This window comes from Myodes glareolus, chromosome 15 (assembly GCF_982192425.1).
Source record: "Myodes glareolus chromosome 15, mMyoGla1.1, whole genome shotgun sequence".
Lineage (NCBI taxonomy): Eukaryota > Metazoa > Chordata > Mammalia > Rodentia > Cricetidae > Myodes > Myodes glareolus.
This window is the reverse complement of record NC_142040.1, coordinates 49348542-49370201: the sequence shown is the minus strand read 5'-3', so window position 1 is coordinate 49370201 and position 21660 is coordinate 49348542. Positions and strand designations below refer to the sequence as shown.

The 21660-nt window shown below is 35.7% G+C and overlaps 1 protein-coding gene across 4 annotated transcripts in view; it reads right to left on the bottom strand.

Moving 5' to 3' along the window:
• Window positions 1-21660, bottom strand: part of Rictor (RPTOR independent companion of MTOR complex 2) — a 101295-nt gene that overhangs the window by 56016 nt on the left and 23619 nt on the right. For all 4 annotated transcript variants that reach the window (XM_085676680.2, XM_085676682.2, XM_085676681.2 and 1 more), the window contains exons 3-6: window positions 11642-11739; window positions 4567-4631; window positions 3398-3529; window positions 1359-1422 (exon numbers count right to left, since the gene is read on the bottom strand). In XM_085676680.2, the coding sequence (XP_085532806.1) occupies window positions 1359-1422; window positions 3398-3529; window positions 4567-4631; window positions 11642-11739 (359 nt within the window). The remainder of the gene's footprint in view (window positions 1-1358; window positions 1423-3397; window positions 3530-4566; window positions 4632-11641; window positions 11740-21660) is intronic.

Genomic DNA, 21660 nt, shown 5'->3' with positions numbered 1-21660 from the left:
GTGTCTCTTCACAGCAACAGAAACACTGACTAACTAAGACACGCTCCAATATCACTTTTATTGGAATTTCAATCTTCTTTAAAGAAACCCGTCCATTTCCTTATTTCTTACTATGGTTTAAAAAAAAAAAAAGAGGGAAAGGAGAAAACAGTCAGTATACTAACTCTGCAGTCTAGCATCTGAAACATGCAATAAATTTAAAGACAATGAAAAGAAGACATAGCTAATAAATTTAAGTATTAAATTTTAAGTTTATGTAAGTGAATGTAGTGGTAAACACCTACAATTCCAGCATTAGGGAGGCTGAAGCAGGAGGATAAAGAGTTTGAGGCCACTCTGGGCTCCAAAATGTAGTTTACCCAGCTAGAGCTACAAGGCAAGACCCAGTTTTAAAATACCAGTAGTAATAGTACTAGATATCTTCCCATTCAGAAACATCTCCTGCGTTAGTTTTATGAATTAGTTTCCCTCAAAGGAAAAGAAATGATTGTCTTAGGATGTGTCCCAACCAAATTTACTTTCTTGACCATCACATCAACAACTGAAAGTAAAATCTGTGAGGGAATCTCAGAAGCTTTGTGGATTGTCTTGAATCAAACCCTTCCCTCAGCTTAAACTGTGGCGTTGTATACAGCAAAGCTATCTGCTGAAATTGTTTATCACATGTTCCCATGTGGTATAGGAGGTCCTTCTGTATTTGTGTTGCTTTCATTGGTTAAATAAAGAAACTACCTTGGCCTTTTGATAGGGCAGTACTTAGATAGGTGGGAAGACAGAACTGAATGCTGGGAGGAGGAGGGCAGACAGGATGAGCCGCCATGAAGTAGCCTGGTCATGGTGATACATAGATTAATAGAAATAGGTTAGATCAGGATGTGAGAGTTGGCCAAGAAGAGGCTAGATATAATGGGCCAGGCAGTAATTAAATTAATACAATTTCTCTGTGGTTATTCCGGGGGTTAAGCTAGCTGGGCAGCAGGATGCAGCCCGCTCCTCCATACTACACCCATGGGTTGTGTTCAAACTTATCTTGAAAGCAGTAACTTCCTGTTTGTGCTATTTTATACTAGTAGCTAGAAGAAGCACACATTAAGGGATGACAAAGCAGTAACAACACTTACATGACCACTATAGACAGAAATACTTCTCAGTATAAAATTTTCTAAGAAGCTATCAAATCACATAGACTAATTATACAAATATTCATGCTTATCATGATGTTTAACAGATCTACTTACTTCATAACAAAACTAAAATGTTTAATGAAAATTCATTCTTTAACTTTTACTAAAAACATTCTATAATCAACTAGAGATGGAAGCACTCACTGTCTTTATGCTCTCACACATGGCGCCTACCTTTCTGACTAAGCGAAGTGCTTGTGTCCTCTCCACCTCATTGCTCTGCTGGATGTCAATGCACCTATAGAGTACAAAACATCAGTCACTGAGAAATACCACGAAACAACACCTTACAGAATGTTGGCTCCAATTTACCATCACAATACAATACAGTGAATTAAACCTTCAAAAAAAATTGTAGTACATGCTTTCCAGTAACAGCCAATACTTAATTACATATATTTAGTGGTAAATGTTACCAGAAACATCAGTTAAAATATCAAGGGGAAAAAAAGTGATATATCTATAAATAAAAAAATCACAACAGACACACAAAGCAAAGTATCAGAGATATACTGAAAAATTTTACCTACCTGATAAAAAATTATAGTAGTATATATAAATTATATAGGGAAATATTTCCACCTTGTTCTGGTTTGTTATTTTAATCAAGGCTTAAATTGTATTTATAATAACTGTCTTATTCAATGTTAAAAATTCTATTTTAGCATAGTGGTGTATCTTTAATCCCAGCACTTGGGTAGCAGAGGCAGATGGATCTCTTGTGAGTTCAAGGCCAGCTTGGTCTACACAAAGCAAGTTCCAGGACAGTCAGAGCTATATAATGAGAGCCTGTCTCAAAACAAAACAACACAACTTCTATTTTACTAAAGAATTTGCATCCAGAATTCTCTTTAAAAACATCTGATCCAATATCACTTCAACAAAATTACTTTTCAAATATTTACATTAGGGAGTTGAGTATTTTACCAAATATTTTTTAGGTAGGTAAGTTACTATTCAAAAGTATTCTTGTTTTGTCTAAATATAATTAAAAAGTGAGGGAGAACTAGATTTTCTGTTTATTGAAGTTCAGCAATACAACATACACACATATGCATGCAAGTAGGTACAAACACACACAATCATGCAGATGAGATTTACATTTTGGCTATTAACTTGGATTATAACCAATTCTCCTGCCAAAACCAACCATAAATACTGAAAAACTTACTTTGGACAACTACTTCTAAAAGGAAAATGGAGAATAACCCTGGAAAAATAAGCACCTGAACTCAAGAACATTCTAATTCAATAAGGTTCTTGGCAGTGTAACAAAGTAAGATTAAGGAGGCTAAGAATATTGGAATAAATAAGAGTTATAATTAGCCATTAATGCTTATATACATAAGAAGCCCAATATAATCTGCAAACTAGAAAAACTATAAACTGAATTTGCCAAGATCACTATGGAAGAAGATAATATGCCCTACTTTCTATATTTTCGTGGCTAAAAACAGTAAAGAAAAACATTAATCATTGATATCATTACAAAATCTAAGGCGCATATGTGGGTGCATGTCTGTAACCCCAGCACTCAAGAGATTGAGGCAGGAAAATCCTAAGTTTGAAGTCAGCCTGGAATAAGTATTGAGACCATGTCAAAACAAAACAACATAAACAAACAAACATACATACAACATTTGAAGAAACAACCACACAAATACAGTAAATACAAACCAGTCAGGGTCTCTAAAGTATTAGTGCCATTTCTTAGTAAAATTCATACAGCAATATCTCTCAAGGCTAAACACACATGCATCTTGTTCCAACATTTCTATTTGTACACCCGTTTGTAAGAAATGAGAGCCTCACAGAGTTGCACTAAAATTTCAGGGCAGCCTCTTTCAACTGTGTTCTAATCTTAAAACCAAATACTACATAGCAAGAATAAATTTAAAAGACATAAATATATCAACATGGAAAAACCTTACAAATAATCAGAAAAGAATAACTGATATATACTTAGGTATATTAATTATGTATACTAATATATAATGTGAAATGCAAGCAGAGGAGAAAACTATTTTACAATTGCTTGGAGATATAATGGAGCATTCCTGTTATGCTACAAATGCCCTTAGTCTAACGTGATCATGTATGTTTGCAAAAATTGTCACACTTTATACCAAAAAAATCTGTGCACATATACTATGCTAAAACTGAACACAAAACTTTAAAAACATACGAAGCATAAGCAATTCTAGGAAAATTACCTAGCTATTAAATAGTCCACTTTCAATTTTAGCACCTTCTGCAGAATACTGGAATCCTGGATGAGATAGCGCAGCGCTCGCAGCCCTGCTGCTCTCACTTCTTTCGCTTCATTTAATAAAGCTAAGCGCAAACTGCATGAAAACAAAACAAAACAAAAAGTTTAGCGTTAACATGAGTTCCAAAGACATACAAAATTTCACAAGAGTTTACTCAGCCCTCATCTGAAATGCACGGGAGGAAAAGTATTTCTGATTCCTGGTATTTTAAAACTGGACTATTTTCAAGACTATGCCAAGTTGAATATTTTTCCTCAGCAATTCTAGAAAGCTAAACTTGTTGAACACTTGAAATAACTAACAAAGTCTCAGACTTTGGAGCAATCCCGATTTTTTCAGACTTTTAGGTATTCACCCACATCAAGTTCTTCCTCAGTTGAGGATATCCCAAACTTTCAGTTGTGTAAGATTAATTCTATAAAAACAAACAAACAAAAAACTACTCCAAAGTAAAGAATTTCATTTGATAATGTTGTTAACTTGAGTTTGTTCCAGTTTCAATAATCTAAGCAATGTTGAGTTTTAATCATGTGCTGACATATTGTATAACTACAAGAAGAAATCACATAGAGTCTTTTCAAAGTATATCTTTAGATATGTTTCTGCCATGTATCCTTTATTTATTTCTATGCTTCCACCAAGTCCCAAAGGATTAATTTAAATTAATAGCAAACTCTTTAACAGTAGCAAACACATATCACTAGTAATCTTAACTCTTAAGAACGTCAAAAAGCAGTAATGATCAATAACCTATTACCATACAACAAACTTTTAACAGGCACACACACACTTTCATAGGTAAAAATCTAGATTTATTGATTTGTATTATTCCTGGGAAGAGTCAGAAAAAGTCAGTCTGCAGATTTAACATTTAATTTTAACCTTTAGAGAAGTCTGGGTGTTTTGAACAGCAACTTCAGTTCTTTATATCCAGCAATCACAAAGCTCAGCTAAGGCTCATGACAACAAAGTCACTGAAGATGCAATACTTCCCTTCTGGCCAGCCAGCCAGTCTATAGAAATAAGCACGTGATGCTGTTATCCTACCTTTTATTTAAACTGTTACAATGGAAATTACTAAAATAAAGGAGGGAAGACTGAACTAAACTTACCAAATTATGATGTCTTCATAATTAAAGCCCAGTTTTTCTTCACTATGGCCAATATCACAAAGAAGCTGTTAGAAGAAACACAAAAATACCTTGCATATAAGTTTAGATTTATATATTTATATGTACAATTTAAGGCTCAAAATAAGGAATTCTTTAATAAATTTCTAAAAAAACTTTCATTTTACATACAAAAATGTGTTTCATTATTTCCATCATCTTACTTTTATTAACCACAATTTTAGATTTAACTCTTTTTCCCTTTGTGAATTGCTGTCTCTTATTGTTTCTCTTTCCCAATGTATCACTTATTTATCACTCTCAGCAGCTGCAACTGTGTTTCCAAGCATAACTGGTTACTCTAATGTATGATTCTTCACTACATCCTCAATGTTGGAAGCTCACAATACATTGACTTTATTTACTCTTAACTCTCACGTCCCATAAGTTTTTGTTTTTAGCCTTCAAAATGCATAAGATATCACTACTATTAACTGATGATTGTCTCAATCCATACATAATCAATAATTTATATTAACACCCATATTCAGTCACCCTTCATTGTTCTTCTGTAATGCCACATTTTTCTTCCTCATTGGTCAAAAGTTGTTGTTAATGTTGACATCGTTTGCTGGTGTTTGACTAGATTTTTGCCTAGATTAGTAGTTAACAGTTCTTCATGTTTGTATTTGTCTGGAAGTGATTTTATTTTCACTTTTGAAGGTACATTTTGGTGACTATATTGAATTTTAGTTTAGCTATTTCTTCTTAACATTTCAAGCCACTTGGTTGTTAAGTTTTGCTGTGTGCTCTTAGGAAACATGTCTTTTTTTCCTCAGAATCTTTCAAAGATTTTCTTTCTCATCATTGGTCTTCAGCAGTCTTACTCTGTTCCAATGTGGTTTCCTTTGTATCTATCTTGAAATAAAACTTTGCAGGCTGGAGAGATGGGTCAGTGGTTAAAGCACTGGCTGTTCTTCCAGAAGACCTGCGTTCAATTCCCAGCAACCACATGTCAGCTCACAACAGTCTGCAACTCCAGTTTCAGGGTACCAAATACTCTCATACGGACATACATGCAGGCAAAACACCAGCACACATTTTTTTAAAAAAAAAAAGGGTTTCCAGAACTTGGGAGGCAGAGGCAGGCAAATCAGGTGGATCTCTGAATTCAAGGTCAGTCTGGTCTATAGAGTGAGCCCCAGGACAGCCAGAGAAACCCTGTCTCAAAAAAAGAAAAATCACTTTGTGATTGTCTAGTGTATAAGGTGTATCAGTTTGTTTTGACATTTTACATATTATTTCTTCAAATCACTTCTGTCCAATTCAATTCTTTCCTTCTAGCATTTGGGTATATGTAGGTCACAACTTCAATAAATCACCTTTTCTATTTATCCAATTTTCTCTTATGTCAATCACTGAATGTTTTCTATTGATTCTATCTTCTAATTTGTTTATCATCTACAATACCAGTGATTATAATACCTGTGGGTTGAAACCCCTTCAAACGACCCTTTCACAGAAGTTGTCTAAGACTATCTGCATATCAGGTATTTACATTATGACTCATAACAGTAGCAAATTACAGTTATGAAGTAACAAAGAAAATAATTTTATGGTTGAGGGTCACCACAACATGAGGAACTAACTGTTAAGGGGTTGCAGCATTGGGAAGGTTGGGAAACACTGTACTATACACATCTAAGACTTTTTTTTTTTTAATTTTAGATGATACATTTTTCTCTTCTTAAACTGTCAATAGCTTTTTAAAAAAAACCTCCCAGCCAAGCAGGGTGGCACATGCCTTTAATCCCAGCATTTGAGAGGCAGAGGCAGGTGGATATCTTGAGTTCAAGGTCAGCCTAGTCTAGTTGAAGGACATCCAGAGCTGTTACACAGAGAAACCATGTCTCGAATAGATGGACGAACGGACGGACGGAAGGAAGGAAGCAAGGAAGGAAGGAAGGAAGATTGAAAGAAAAGAAATTATTGATATTATAGTGAAGAAAATCTTAATTTTTCACCCGTTTTTTTCTCCATTTCCCTAAGAGGTACACGGTTATTCAAAGTGCATGACACTGGTATGGAACTGGTTTTGATGAGACCGTCTTTGAGGCTCTTTTTATTAGATGTGTTCCTTTGATCTGGCCATGCACTCAGTACTGTCCTTTAGTGGTTCCTGTGATCTTTGCAGACTATAGCATTTTCCCCCTTTAGTGAGGTCAGCTTTCTCTCTGGGCACTGCACAGTGGTCAATACAGACTAGCTGGCTCTCTGTGAGGACTCAATTACCTGTGTCTACACGTGCACATATGCAGTGGCCTATGGAAGCTACCTTGGATTTGAAGTTATAGATGGTTATGCCACATGACTCGGGTGTTGGGAACTAAACCCTGGTCTTTTGGCAGAGCTGCACACATTCTTAACACTGAGGCATTTTTCCAGCAATGAATAGAAATTTTTTATGATGCTTATTAACATGGTCACTTTTTATTGTATAATAATAAATTAGAACCAGGATTAAAGAAATATTTGCTCAATCTTACAGGAACACAGAATAACTGAAACTTTAATTTTTTATTACACATTGTAGAATTCTATAATATAGTCTTAAAAGGCATTTATTTGTTTGCTTATTTATTTATTTATTTATTTAATGCATGTGGGTATCTGTAGAGGCCAAAATGGGGTACTTGATTCGCTGGAAATGGAGTTACAGAAGGCTGCAAGCTTGTAATGGGCACTGGCAGTCAAACCTGAGTCCTCTGGAAGAGTACCCAGTGCTCTCAACCAATGAGCCATCTGTGATGGTTTCAATGAGATGTTCCGCATACATCTTGTACATTTGAATACTCGGTCCCCAGTTGGAAGTTGTTTGGAATAGGAGCCTTGCTAGAGGGTTACTGCCGGCTGACTTTGAGGTTTCAAAAGCCTCAAACCACTCAAGAGTTAGCTGTCTCTGCTTCCTGTTTGTGCTGTGAACTGTCAATCATTGCTGCAGTAAACATGCCTGCTATTTGTTGCCATGCTGCCCTACCAAAGAGATAGACAGACTCATATCCCTACAGAGACTTGTACCCTTCTGTAACCATAAGCACCCCACCCCGCCCCAAAAAAGTTCTTCCTTCTAGAAGTTGCCTTGGTCATGGTGTTATCACAACAATAGCTGTTAACTAAGTTCATCCCTCCAGTTAATACTTACTGTTTTGTGGAACTGGACCCAGAGACTACTCATGCTAGGCAAGAGCTATATACAACCACTCACTACTTCCCCAATTTTTAACTTTGTGAGACAGGGCCTGACTAAAGTGCCAGATAGGCCTTACATGTACATGTTCTCACTGATTTATAATATGTGTTGATGTGGGAACACACATATGCACCACCATCAAGTGTGTAGAGGTCAGAGGACAACTTGCAGGAGTCAAGTCTCTCCTTCCAGTACTTGGTTCCTAGAATTGAACTCAAGCCTTTAGGCTTGGCAGCAATGCCTTTTACCCACTGAGTCATCTCACTAATTCCAAGCCCTTGCGATCTTTTTGCCTCAGCCTTCAAAGCAGCTGGGATTATAGACTGCACCACCAAACCTAAGTCTTAGAAGGGAATTTATATAGACACACAACACATACAACCAAATATAAAAAAATAGTTATTTATATCTTCAACTATCTACATTGTATATACATAAATTATAAATAAAACTGAACACTTTACAAAACGCTTTTTGTTTGTTTGTTTCTTTGTTAGGTTGATTGAGTTTTATTTGTTTGTTTGTTTGGTTTGGTTTGGTTTTTAGAGACAGGCTTTCTCTGTATAACAGTCCTGGTTGTCTTGGAACTCACGTTTTAGACCAGGCTAGTCTTGGAACTCACAGAGATTCGCCAGTCTCTGCCTCCCAAGAACTGGGATTAAAGGTGTGTGCCGCCATCACTGGCTAGTTTGTTTAATTCTTATATAAATAAAACCATACACATAAACATATTCACACATCGTTACCAGAAAAAGGTCAGTACCTTCTAATCACAATCTCTGGTAAAATGGTAGAGTGCTTTGGAGGAGAAAGGGGATAAATGAGAATAGGATTTCTCTTTTTACTGTAAAATCTCTAAACTATTTTCACATTTTATAATACATACACACACCTTAAAAATTTAAGTGAATAGTTATAAAATAGCAAATTATATACACATATATAATAAATATATAAAATAGCAAATAAAGATACTTTTAGAGCATTCTCATCTTTAGAAAGCAGGTCTCTAGATTGTGAACATGTTGCCTGTCTTAAAAATAGAACACTGAGGCTATATTCATCATCAGTCTGCTATACACACTGTTCTATCTAGTGATGTCAGAGGGAAAGTATGGTGTGTAGCAGTCACATGATGAAAAGATCACATCACAAGCTCCTTCTCTTCACAGCTTATGAGGTTTTAAGAAAGAAGTTCACCCTGTTAGCACCACTGACAATAACACTAGAGTTATACTTAACAGTAAAACAAAGGCTAGTTAAAACAGAAGTTCCTACTAAGATGAAAAATCTCTTATCTACCTAAAACGCCACAGTTAAAAAGTCTGGTACAGGATAGATGTCGGGGTAAAGAAATGTTGGAGATTAGAAACTCGCAGAATACTTCATCTGTCTGAGAAGCTTAAAGGGTTAGTACCCTCTAGCTTACAATTAGAGCTAAAACGCAGAGAGAAAGAATGTGTGTGTGTTCTAATGTAAAGAGAATATCCAGTAGCTCTAGAATTATAATTATTATCTCTTTATTTTCTTGGCCAATCAAGCTGTTCTTAAGAGATTTTTGAGAACCTCTAAATTAGACTAAGAACATATACATACAGCTCAATACATACTTTTACACCTAACTCTCTAACAATATGGATTACAAGCTTACTATTACAGTCAAATTCAGTATATGTTTGTGCTTGGTAAACAAGTGAACTTTATTAACAAAATCCATATGCACTTATTTGGAAGAGCACTTGTTCTTAAATAGGGGCATTTTATCTCCTGGGAACATTTGGTTTTCCTGGGGACATTACTGCTTATCACTCAGGTGTGTAAGTAAATATTTCTGCCATATAGTAGGCAGAGCCAGAAACAAGGCTCAGCCTTTCTCCAAATTAAGCACTCTGTTAAGTCACAAGTGCTAACACTGAAAACCCCTGATTAACAGCCTACAACTCAACTATTAAACAGGCTTATCTTCTTAGAGTTAACGAAAAAGAAGCAAACAGGTAAACATTAAAATCCAAATAAAACGAGCCCCGAGTTGCCATACATTATGCTACAGAACTATCTCACAAGCTCAGTGCCCTGCATCTGAAGACATTAATATTCTGTGAATTTCCCCAGGATTGCTTTGCTACTTACTTGGGTTGGACTGTAAATTTTGAACTAAAGTTTCGTGCTTCTCCTATATTACTAAATAGTCACAGTAAATTTTCATGTTTAAGTTAATGAGTTTATTTATGAGGCAGTCCTTTAGAGCTAACTCTGAACTTCTTCCTGTAGACATTTTCTACCCAGTCTGACTACCTGGTCTCCCAATCCACAAGTGCCTGAAGACAGGCAACAATAAGGTAGCACAAAAAGGTAAGAGTTACTTTTAAAATACGGTTTAAAAACACAAAACACACACCCTTGGGCCTTCATTACAGAAATCACTACACAGTGGTGAAATTCCCACACAGTAAGAGAAGGAGAAACAAAGAACAGAAGAATTAGGAAAAAGAGAGGAGGGAAGAATGGAGTAGAAGGGAAGGACAGGGAATGGTGGGTAGGGGACAGCCCAAAGACGGTAAGGAAAGTAAGAAGAGAATTTGAGAATATAATCTAAGATGCATGCAACAAGTAGAGAAAAAAAGCTAATGAAGTGAGATGAAGCCAGGAAAGAATGGGGAGGAAGGAGAATAAAGAAACTAACACCCACACACCAATGCCTAGACATGCACAGAAAAAGAAAAAAAAAAAAAAACAGGAGCAGAGAAAGGAGAAACAGTACTGCCCTAGAAGTGAAAGGCTAGATCAACCCCATTCTAGAAGTTCAACGACTGGCAGTTGGCTGTCACAGTTGGGTATTAATACTAAGAACACAGCTAGCATGAGCTGAGACATGTATAAGTATAAAATATTCATTTAATTATAAAGATGCAGTATAGACAGTCAAATGATATTTATGTTTTATGTCTGATACATCAAACAGCAATCATTTGGAACAGTACAGTGCAAACTACAAAATGAAGTTCACATGCCTCTTCTAAGTGGTCACATAGATCCCCACTAGACAGCACTGTTTTGTTTTGGGACGAAGCTGGCTCCAGAGTGTTGGCAAGAGCAGTCACAGCCATCCTTATAACTATTCCTAGTTTCCAAAATGTACTGGGACAGGTAAAGCAACACAGTGAGGTGTCCAATGGCAGTTATGACAGCATTCCTAAGCATAATAAATTGTTTTTAATTGTTTAACTTAGGCAAGGGCTTATCTGAGTCATGTAAAGATCAGTAAAATAAAACTGATATTTAGTAAAAGGGAATAAAACCAGAAAATGTATTAACTTGAGCTCGAATTTAGGTACAGATTGTGAGAATAAATAATCAGGGTAAATAAGTGAAAGAAAATACAAACAGGTCTCTGAGAACTACGCTTGTTTCTAGATACATAACAAATTAATATTAATGTCACCAACATAATATGTCAATAAAAGACTGGATTATAGGTTTCTTAGTGATTCGTTTCTATTTTATTTTCTGAGCCTACCGAACTTTCTACAATACAAACATACTCCTATTATTTAAATGCATTTGCCAGCAAAGCATGGTGATGTGTGACTGCAGTTCCACTTCCTCGGGGAGACAGCAGGTGCCCAGAGGTTCTGAGATCAGCATAAATAACAGTAAACTCCTCAGAAATTTAAAACAGGACGAAATCAATGAGAAAAATTAGAAAACCACAAGCAAATAATTCAGTAACTCGGCAAGTTAGTATTCAAAATTTCTTCCTAATGATCATTAAGAAATGTTTATCGAGTCAAGAAAAAGAATGTAACAGTATAGTTTCAAGTTGCTTACCTTAGTGAAGTTATTCAAATGGCCCAGCTTTCTCATATTTGAAACACCTTGTAATTTGGCCACATTTTGGAGAATCTCCCTTAAGTTATCAGAAGGATCTGGTAAAAAATACAAAACAATTTAATGTAAGTTTAATAATATTAACACAATCAAACAGAAAACAAGGTGTGTCAAACCTCCACAATGTTGGTTCTCAGTTTATAGTCTAACCCTTCACCCTGAAATCCATGCATTTAGTTAACTTCAAAGTTCAATTCCCTTCACATTTCCACTGCACTCATATATACTTATAGTCCAACACTGTGTATCACCTGGAATTATTCAACCACAAAATCATAAATCTCAACATAAAACCTTTCATTTTCAGTTGTTAGATGGCAACAGAGATCAAGTATACTGTCCAGCTTTAAATAGCCAAAAATATAAGATAAAACATTTTTAGGGTATAGGTTTCACAACTCTTGACATATGCAATAGAGAACAATGATTCCATGCAAGCCCTACTTGCTAACTGCCTTAAGTGTTTCCAGGCACTGTAATAGGGAGGGAAAATCTAGGCAAACTGAGTTAAGCTAAGAGTCTAGAGACCATGAATTACTAGAGAAAGACACTACCCCGAAAAAGAACTCTGAAGATCTGGTAAAGGAGCTTGTGAGACAGCCCGCGAACAACAATCACTGCAGGGGTATGAGCAAAGAAGCCATGGATCAGGAGCAAACCTGGAGGAACCTTTCCTCACAGCCAGGTTAAAAAGCACTATATGACATGAAGTGAGTATTACCAATTTAATAAAAACAGCAAGTCAAAATTCAAGATTTCAAGCAGATGGAACATGAAGAAAATAGACAAAAACATGTCATAATTAAATTGCTCAATACTGTTGAAATAGGGCCAGCAAGATGGCTCAGCAGGTAATCAAGCCTGATGACCTGTTTGATCTCCCACTGCCATGGAAAAGTGGGAGAAAACAAACTTCACAAACTTGTCTTCTTACCTCCACATGTGTGTTGTGGCATGTACACCCAAGTGCACACACAATATTAAATTCCACTGAAAGTCTAAAAGTAGAAAAACTTACCATAGTTCATTTGCTTTACAAGAGCAGGCCAAAGCCCATATACAGTTCTGAAGTAGTTTATCAATGTCTCAAAAAAACACAAAATTTCTCAAGCTATTAATAATTTTGACATCTTGTTTTAAATAAAAAACAGAATCTTTAAAATCACATTATAATTTTGCTCATATTTTAGTTTAGAAGCCACTGTAACTTCATTTGAGATTTTTAAAAAGAACTCAACTATTTGCTGTAATTGGTGCTTTTCTTACCAAATGAAACTGTTCTGCTCTACATTTCGTTTCTAGTCTATCTCCCTTCACTGGAATATTTGGTGTTGGCCATGACAGTGCTGACACCCCAACAAGCACAGCAGCAAAACTAATTCCCCTTCCTTTAATGCTGAAACCTGCTAAAACCATCCCCTTCATTTCTATCTTCATCTCTTAAAATTCAATTTAATTTTAAGTGGGTTGGCAATGGGCTGTATTAGTGACTTACACATCAACCTTAAAAGTAAAACGAAAGTCTACTATTAAGTGAGATCAGATCCTTTACAAAAAAACGATAAAGGCCTCATGTATGTCACTATTGTTACTCTGTAATATCGCTTTGTTGTTCTAAATTGTATCTATAAAGAATAAGGGATGAAAACATGTTAATCATTTAACAATGTTTGAGAAGATCACAAAAATTCCTAACAACCTTTAAGATAAGATAATTTAGAACCCCTGGAGCTTGCAGAAACAAAGAGGAAAGTCCATAAAAACGTTAGGAACCAAAGAATCCCTCAAGTGACAAGTCGTTAGTTACTCTTCGCTAAGTAACTCTCAGGATTAAGACTTAGAAGGACTACTTTAGAGAGACATCACAAACTTCCTAGGTTGAAACTGTTGATGTTTCAAAAGTACAATTTTTCTCAGGTTCTATCTCAGGCACTAGGAACACAGCAAGTACAAAAGCCAGGTCTCAGTTCCCATAGAAAAGGGGAAAAGGCTGCATTCAACAGGGCCTCAACATATAGAAGAAGTGCAGTCTCTTTGTAAATAGTTGATGAAAACATAGTTCCCCTAAACAGCATGTTACTTCCTAGGCCAACTAAAAAACAGTAAAAAGGCCTTTTCTTTTCAGGTCCTGAGATAGTAACACTCACGTGCTACAATGTTGTAATCAGAGAACTCTAACTTCTATTGGGTCAAAGATCCCCTGGTAATGAAATGAGAAATTTCTACTTTCTTCTTTCCCTGTTAGACTGGGGTTTGGTAAACTTTTTCTGTACAAGTCTCAGATAAAAGTCAAAGTAGACTTTGTAGATCATAAAGTTTCTTGGTAAGTAAGTAAGTAAGTAAGTAAATAAATAAATAAATGTTTTGTGTTTTAATCCAAACTGTCATGAAACAGAAACATTGGATGTTTCTGGATACATTCTTATAAACCAAAATGTATTTTCACAGTTCTGGAAGCCGTAAGCATAAGGTCAGAGTAAATTGAGTGGAGCTGGAATGAGGCCCCCTTTCCTTTATATCCTCCCATGGTGGAGAAACAGAACTAGACAAATGACCCTCTCACTATCCCGTCAGGAGGGGGCCATCCTCATGACCTAAGAACCTTCCCAGGGTTCAACTTACTAACAGCAGCAGGGCATTAGGATTTCAATATACGAATCTGAGGTGGATATACACATTTCATTCACTGGACTGTATCTCAGGATGACAGACTTAGGGTAAAGGCAATAGTTTCGTTCTGTCATCTTGGTGGTCTACACCTATAATCCCAGAGGTATATCAAAAGGATCAGGAATTCAAAGTCTGTCTTGGCCACACTGGTAGAGAAAGTGAGAGGATTATATAATGACTAAAAAAAAAATTAATACAGATTTTATGTCCCACGGCTACGAAGGCAACAACATAACTGCATGCCCATTCCTGTTCCCCCCCCCTTTTGAGACAGGGGTCTTGCAAGGCAGCCTGGAATGGCCTTGAACTCTAGATAATTCTTTTCTGTCTTGTTTTTACAAATAGAATATCTATCACTATGTAGCCCAAAGCTGATCTCAAATTAATAATCCTCCAGTCTCAGCATCTAAGTACTATGACTACAAATAGTCCCTACCATGTCCAGCTTCTCCATACTGCTTATGAGAGTAAATAAAGAGAAAAGGTAGTTTCAAAAAAATTAAATTATAAATAGTATGTCCTCTATATTTTACTGTACTATACAAGAATCACAGTACACACAGTTTTGCCAGATTATCATACTTTTATCCCTATCAATTATATTTATTTATGTTGAAATGTGTTTTGTTGTGTGCTTTTGAATGTAAGACTACTTTTTTAATAAAAAAAATTGGAAATAAGAAAAGAGGATACAGAAACACACTAAAAGTTGTGATAATATTACTTGCCAGCCTGATTATATTAAAAACCTAGAGACCCAGCAAAGCTTGGGTGTATGCATGTGAGGGCACACATCATACCCACATATATATCTGCAGACTGGCATGTGAATCAAAGTAGAATAATTGGGAAAGATCTGCTCTTAGTGAGGCCAGGAGCCCTATCGTGTCCACCACGCACTGAGCTAAAAACAAGAACTGAGGAAACAAAATGAAAATAACAAAAGAATCACTTATAAGAAAGGCAAAAATCTAAAAGTCTGGCACTACCAAATGCTGAAAAGGAACAGGGCATTAAAGCCCTTACACACTGTTGAGGGAGTATAAAAAGTTATATTTATATTGGTACAACTACTATAACTATGATCCAGAAGTTCCACTAATAAACTGTAGTGTAGTTATGATGTGGGATTTCCCCTCTGTATGCTGTGAATATGTTTTATTACTATTGGTTAATAAAGAAGCTGCTTTGGGGCTACAGCAGGGCAGAATAGAGTAAAGCGGGAATTTCAAGCAGATGAAGGAGGAAAGAGGATGGAGTCAGAAAGACATCATGTAGCTGCCAAAGGAGACAGATGCCAGAACTTTACCAGGTAAGCCACAGCGTTGTGGCGATACACAGAATAATAGAAATGGGTTAACTTAAGATGTAAGAGCTAGCTAGAAATACGCTTAAGCAAAACAGTATTGTAATTAATATAGTTTCTGTGTGATTATTTAGGGTCTGGGCAGCTGGGAAATGAATGAGAGCAGTCTCCAATCTCCGCCTACATAGTCACTGAAATACTAATCAACAAAAACAAAACACCGAGAACAATATAGATCAGTATCAAAATCTTACTAGAAGCCAGCAAACTATATACTCACTGTGTTATTCCAGTTACATGTAGTTAAAGCATAAAGTAATGCAATTGTGAGAGGAGTTAGATAGAGGCTTCTGGAAGATGAAGTTAACCAACAGAAAACAAACAGAAAAGTTTAGAGTTAGTGATGGAAATTTTTGTCTAATTTGGTGGTACATACACCCACCAAATTTACTTAAAACAGGTACTGTGCTGGCTAGTTTTTATGTCAGATTTGACAGCATCTAAAATCATCTGAGGGAACTTCCATTGAGAAAAAGTCTTCTATTACACTGGTCTATGGACTAATCTGTGGTACATTTTCTTGATTGATGATCTATACAGGATCACTGTTCATGGGGCCACTCCTAGTCTGGTGGTCCTCATTGATATAAGAAAGCAGGCTGAGCAAGCCAAGAGGACCAATCCAGTAAGCATTACTCCTCTATAGCCTCTGCATCAGTTCCTGCCTTGAGGTCCTACCCTGACTACTTAAAGATGGACTGTGATTGGAACTATAAAATGAAATAAACCCATTCTTTCCCCAAGTTACTTTTGGTCATGGTGTTTTATCACAGCATTAGAAACCCCAACTATGATAGATACATTCTGCTTTGTGTTAATTACAGCACAAAGTTCTTTCTGTACCATAAACATATTGAATATCCTCATCTGAAATACCTGGAACCAGAAGTGACCTGGATTTCAGATGTCTTCAGATTCTAGAATACTTGCAAATATAAAATGAGATCTCCATAAGAGGAGAGACCTAAATGCAAACATAAAATCCATTTATGTCATACAAATCTTATTCACACAGTATAAAGATAATCATGTACCACTATATGTATTTTGACTAGAACCTGTCACATGAGGTCATAAGTGGTAATTTTCATTTCAAATTTCCAGATTAGGAAAGCTCAATCTATACTTAAGAAACCAAAAATAACTGAATTAAACTAACAAAACCAAGAATAACTAAACAAAACAAATTAATTTAGTTACTCTTGGTTCTGTATACACACACACACACACACACACACCCTGTATGAACAGATCCACAAAATCACTAGGAGAAAACCATAATAAACAAAACAAATCATTCATTTGTACTTCATTTATTTGTTCAATTCTCCATGTATTCTCACATAAACACCTATAAATGTTTGTATACAAGCAAATATTTTTAAACTGTTTTATATTCTAACTTGCTACAATTAACTATGCTAATATATTATCTGCCAATAAATATAAATCTCATTTTAATGCACTTTGGAAAAACTAAACTATATTCAAATTTGGTTTATGCACGTACAAACCATGTAATCTTGGTTAAATCATTTAACTTCATAGAAATCCAATTTTTATCTACAGTAGAAAATAGTAACAACTACTCCATAAATACTAACTGTAATTAAAAGTTATTTGCTTAGCAATAACTATTTTTAATGAACCAAGCATGTGAAAATTTTGTGGTTAGCCCAAGCAAATATTTCATTCATGTCTTTTTAAATTAATGGATTTTATTACAGAGTACTTTGATGCATTAATTTCATGATCCAAGATCTGCTCATATTAAAATAGAAACAATTACCTTTCAGAGTTATACTAGTGATTATATAGCCCATATAGAAAAAGTAAAATCACAATGCTGTATGAGCATTAGGAAATTATATGTTCTTTTTCTATTTAGTGTGAATGATTTGAAATCATTATTTAATAAACAAAGAATATTTGCTTCCATGAATATAGTAATTATATGAATAAATTTAATCTAAAAGTTGTTATGTAATAAAATCCCCCAAAATCCCAAAGAAACATATGTATTAGAAGAGTAAATAATAATAAATTGTTATAAATTTCATGGTTCTGAATAGGATAACTGAACATACCCCAGTGCTGTCATTAACAGTATCCTTGACTATACTGAACAGCATCAAGAACACTTTAAAGATTCAATTCTTAATCTACTACCCTACAGATTACTTTGCCTTTGATTTCTCAACGTTCTTTTTCCCTAAATTCACTATTTTGGAGCTGTTACACGCATTAAAACATTATCTATACGTACTGTTTCTAATGTTTCCAATCCAAAATGAGACTAAGAGACCAGGTGAACATTTACATAAGACAGGATTTTAGAAAGGCTTTCAAGTCTCACAAGGTCAATAACATATTTACAACTATATCAAGGGCCAAGTACACTCTTGACCACATAGTAGGCTTTCAAGAATTATTTTCTGTATAACAGAACAGCTGAGCATGGTGACTCATGTGAAGGGCCGCATCCACATGCCCCATTACAAGATGGCGCTGGCATCCGGTTTCACCGCCAGGTGAACGCACATGTGCCAGGTAACTTTCCACTGCTGTCCCCGCCTACTCCCGAGACATCATCTGGGATTATGGGCAGCAGACCAATCCAAGAGTGACACGTCCGAAGCAAGGACTGTTTCCTATATAAGGGATGGGTTCCTTCATATCTGGGTCCCCGGCCATGTTGGCTTATGCTCTAGCTCCCAAGGGGCATTAAAGCTTTTCTGCAGAAGAATCCTAGTGTCCTGCGTGGTTCTTGCTGGCGAGACGGTAGCGTGGGACAGACTCATTATTGTAAACTGCAACCCATGGTAGGCTAAGGTAGGACTGCTCACATGCCTGGGCTACAGAGACCCTGCTTAAAGAGAGGGGAAGGCTAAGACAAGAAAAGGAATGTCGAAAGGGAGAACACGTGGAAGGAGGAAAAGAAAGAGGAAATAGGAATTAATTAACTATTTTTGTGGGTAAAAGTAATCATGGCAGGGATAGGGAGGTTAACCAGTATTTATATGTCTGCTCATACACTAATTCTACTAAGTACTGCATGTTTTACTCCTTCTGGTAGCCCTATGAAGCAAGCCAGTAAAAGCACAAAGATGTGGAAGTAATGTATACATAAGAAAGGTAACACAAGAGTACACAAGGTAGCAAGACCTAAGAAAGCTTTAGAGTCTCCCAGTATCTCTAATGCTCAAGGCGCCATGCAAAGCTCTACACATTCATGGGCTCCTTCTAATTAAATTATTAGTAAGATTTTTTTTCAAGGGTTGGAGGCTGACCAGAATTCTAAAGCAATTTTCTAATTATATCTTCTTTTATCTCCTCAATCCAGTTATTCAGAAACAGTAAATATTTTAGTTAATTACAGACCAAGCTTGTTTACAATGGCTTTAAAGAGGCAGGAAGAGTCAGATGCAAACGGAATGGTTCTAGTCCATTAAGACACTTCCCACCACACAGAAAACTGTCTCCTAAAAACTTATTTTCACTTATTAATTTACCTGATCTCTCACCCTCAAATGACCAGAGCTGCACTATTTGCACTTCTCAAATTTCCTGACAACTATTTCTTCTTATTTCACCATTATATTTCAACTGCTGTACCTTATACATAAATGATGGCAGAAGTAATAAGTCTAATCTTAATTTATCCCTATGGTCACAGCATGTTCATATGTTTTCAATATTACCCATGATCCTGGGGACAAACTTAAATGACTAAAGGCATACTGCAGCTTCTCTGGAATTACCTTTACAAGGAGAGAGGCAAAACCATTCTTCCCACTGTGCAGACAATGATAAGCATCAGATATGGAGGACTTTTTCAAACTATATCTCTAACAGATTCTGCGACTCTAACATTTATTAATTTCAAAGAGTTATATAATTTACTAAAGAAATGATCTATCTCAATGATAGCACCATGGAAGACTTCTAATGTTGCTACAATACATCAGGTATGGAAAGTCAGAACTTGCCAGATATACCTAGTTTATCTTTAAACAGAGAAGTAGAAAATTTATTATACTATTTTGCCAAAATCTGATACTAATTCCAAACATTTATCCTTTGTAATTTTGATATGTTTCTTCTGGTTATCAGCATTTAGAATGAGGAATAACCTTGCATACTGAAAACGGTGTTTTTGCTCAAGCAACACTAGCAGTAATAACCTTTGAATTCCTGGCATGTTATAAACAGTGATGGAAACGGGTAAGAAAGCCTACCATCACAACTACAGGTAAATTAGTTTATTTGGTTACAGTGTTTCTAAGTACTTGATTGGGAGTCAAATTAAAAATAAATTACATAAATACTGGTTCCATACATATGGAGTTTGTAAGTGCACAAGTAAAAGTTAAGAGACTGAAAATCCAACAATCCCACTTGGAGTCCTAAGAGAAGTAAGGGCATAAGGCGAGCGGTCATCTTGCAGTCCCAAGATCAGAGACAGTTTCATGATTAGAGGGAGCCACACATCTTAACTGGATTGTAAAAAAAAAAAAAAAAAAAAAAAAAAAACAAAAAAAAAAAAAACTATGCAGTTCAAGTAGGGAAACATAAATTGTATTTGATGAACTGAAGATTATATAAACAAAATTGAGTTTAAAAGAAAGAAGGGGTATATGGGTAGGTTTAGAGGGAGAAAGGGAAATGGGGAAAGATAACAATCTCAAAAATAAATAAACAAAAAAAACACAGAAGGCTGAAGAGATGACTCAGCAGGTAGGAGTACTTCAAGAGGTTCTGGGTCCAGTTCCCAAAACTCAACATGTTGGTTCACTGCTTTCTTTAACTCTAGCCCTACAGGATCCAACTTCCTCTTCTGGGTTCCACAGGCACCAGGTACACATATGGTGCACAGACATACATGGAGGTAAAACATCCATACACAAAAAATAATATTTTTTTAAAAATACCACAGGAAGCCAGGCTTAGCTGGCACATACCTGTTAATTATAGCACTTGGAAGACAGAGGAATCAGGACTGATTGCCATTCAGAGGTCAGTGTAAGTCACATAGTGGCCTCAAAGCCAGCTTGAGTTACACAAAGAAACAATCTAGAAAGAAACTTTTATCAAAAACAAAAACATCTCATTTCAAAAAACAAGCATGCAACAAATAAGAACAAATACCTAAAAATAAATGTGTTAGGATCTCTAGCTCCTCAAAATTTTAATAAGTGCATATATTGCCATAAATAAATTCATAAAAAATTAAAATGTATCAAGTTCTGTTTCCTGGACTAGCTACTGGTTTCTGGTTTCATTGGTGGGTGGGACAATGAATGAAGATTCACAGATCTACATGCTGATGGAAAGTAAGTAGTTAAATACAAAAATGAATGGATGTTCTGGTATATATATAGATACCAGCGACTACTAGTCTCCATTTACAATACACAGGAATGCACCACTTGAAATTGACTGTTTACAGTCTGGCATTTATATAACAAAAAAAAAAAAGAAAGAAAAGAAAAGGAAAAAGAAAAACGAAGATTACTGGCCAGAACTGGGAATGCCAAATTGTAAGAGTTTACAGTAGAAACAGAAACTAATCTTATGATTAGTTATGAGAGCTGCAGTGTGTATGTTAAAAGGGAACAATAAAAGTAATACTACTACTTCAAAGTTCATCAATGTTCTAAATTAAGAGCTAAATATAAAATAATTGCCTCAAATCAGAAAAAGTTTCACATCTTCAGAAATGTAATGAGCCTTATTTGCTTAAATTTTCCAAATGTATTTTTTTTAATAGCAATCCTAGGAATACAAAAAGAAAAGACTAAAATTTTTGCCTGTTTTCTACCCTCAGAATGCCACATTCCTGGGCATGAAGAGTTGGCTGAATCGGCACCTGCCATGCAAGCATGAGGCCCTTAGTCTGGATCTCCAGTACTCATCCACATAC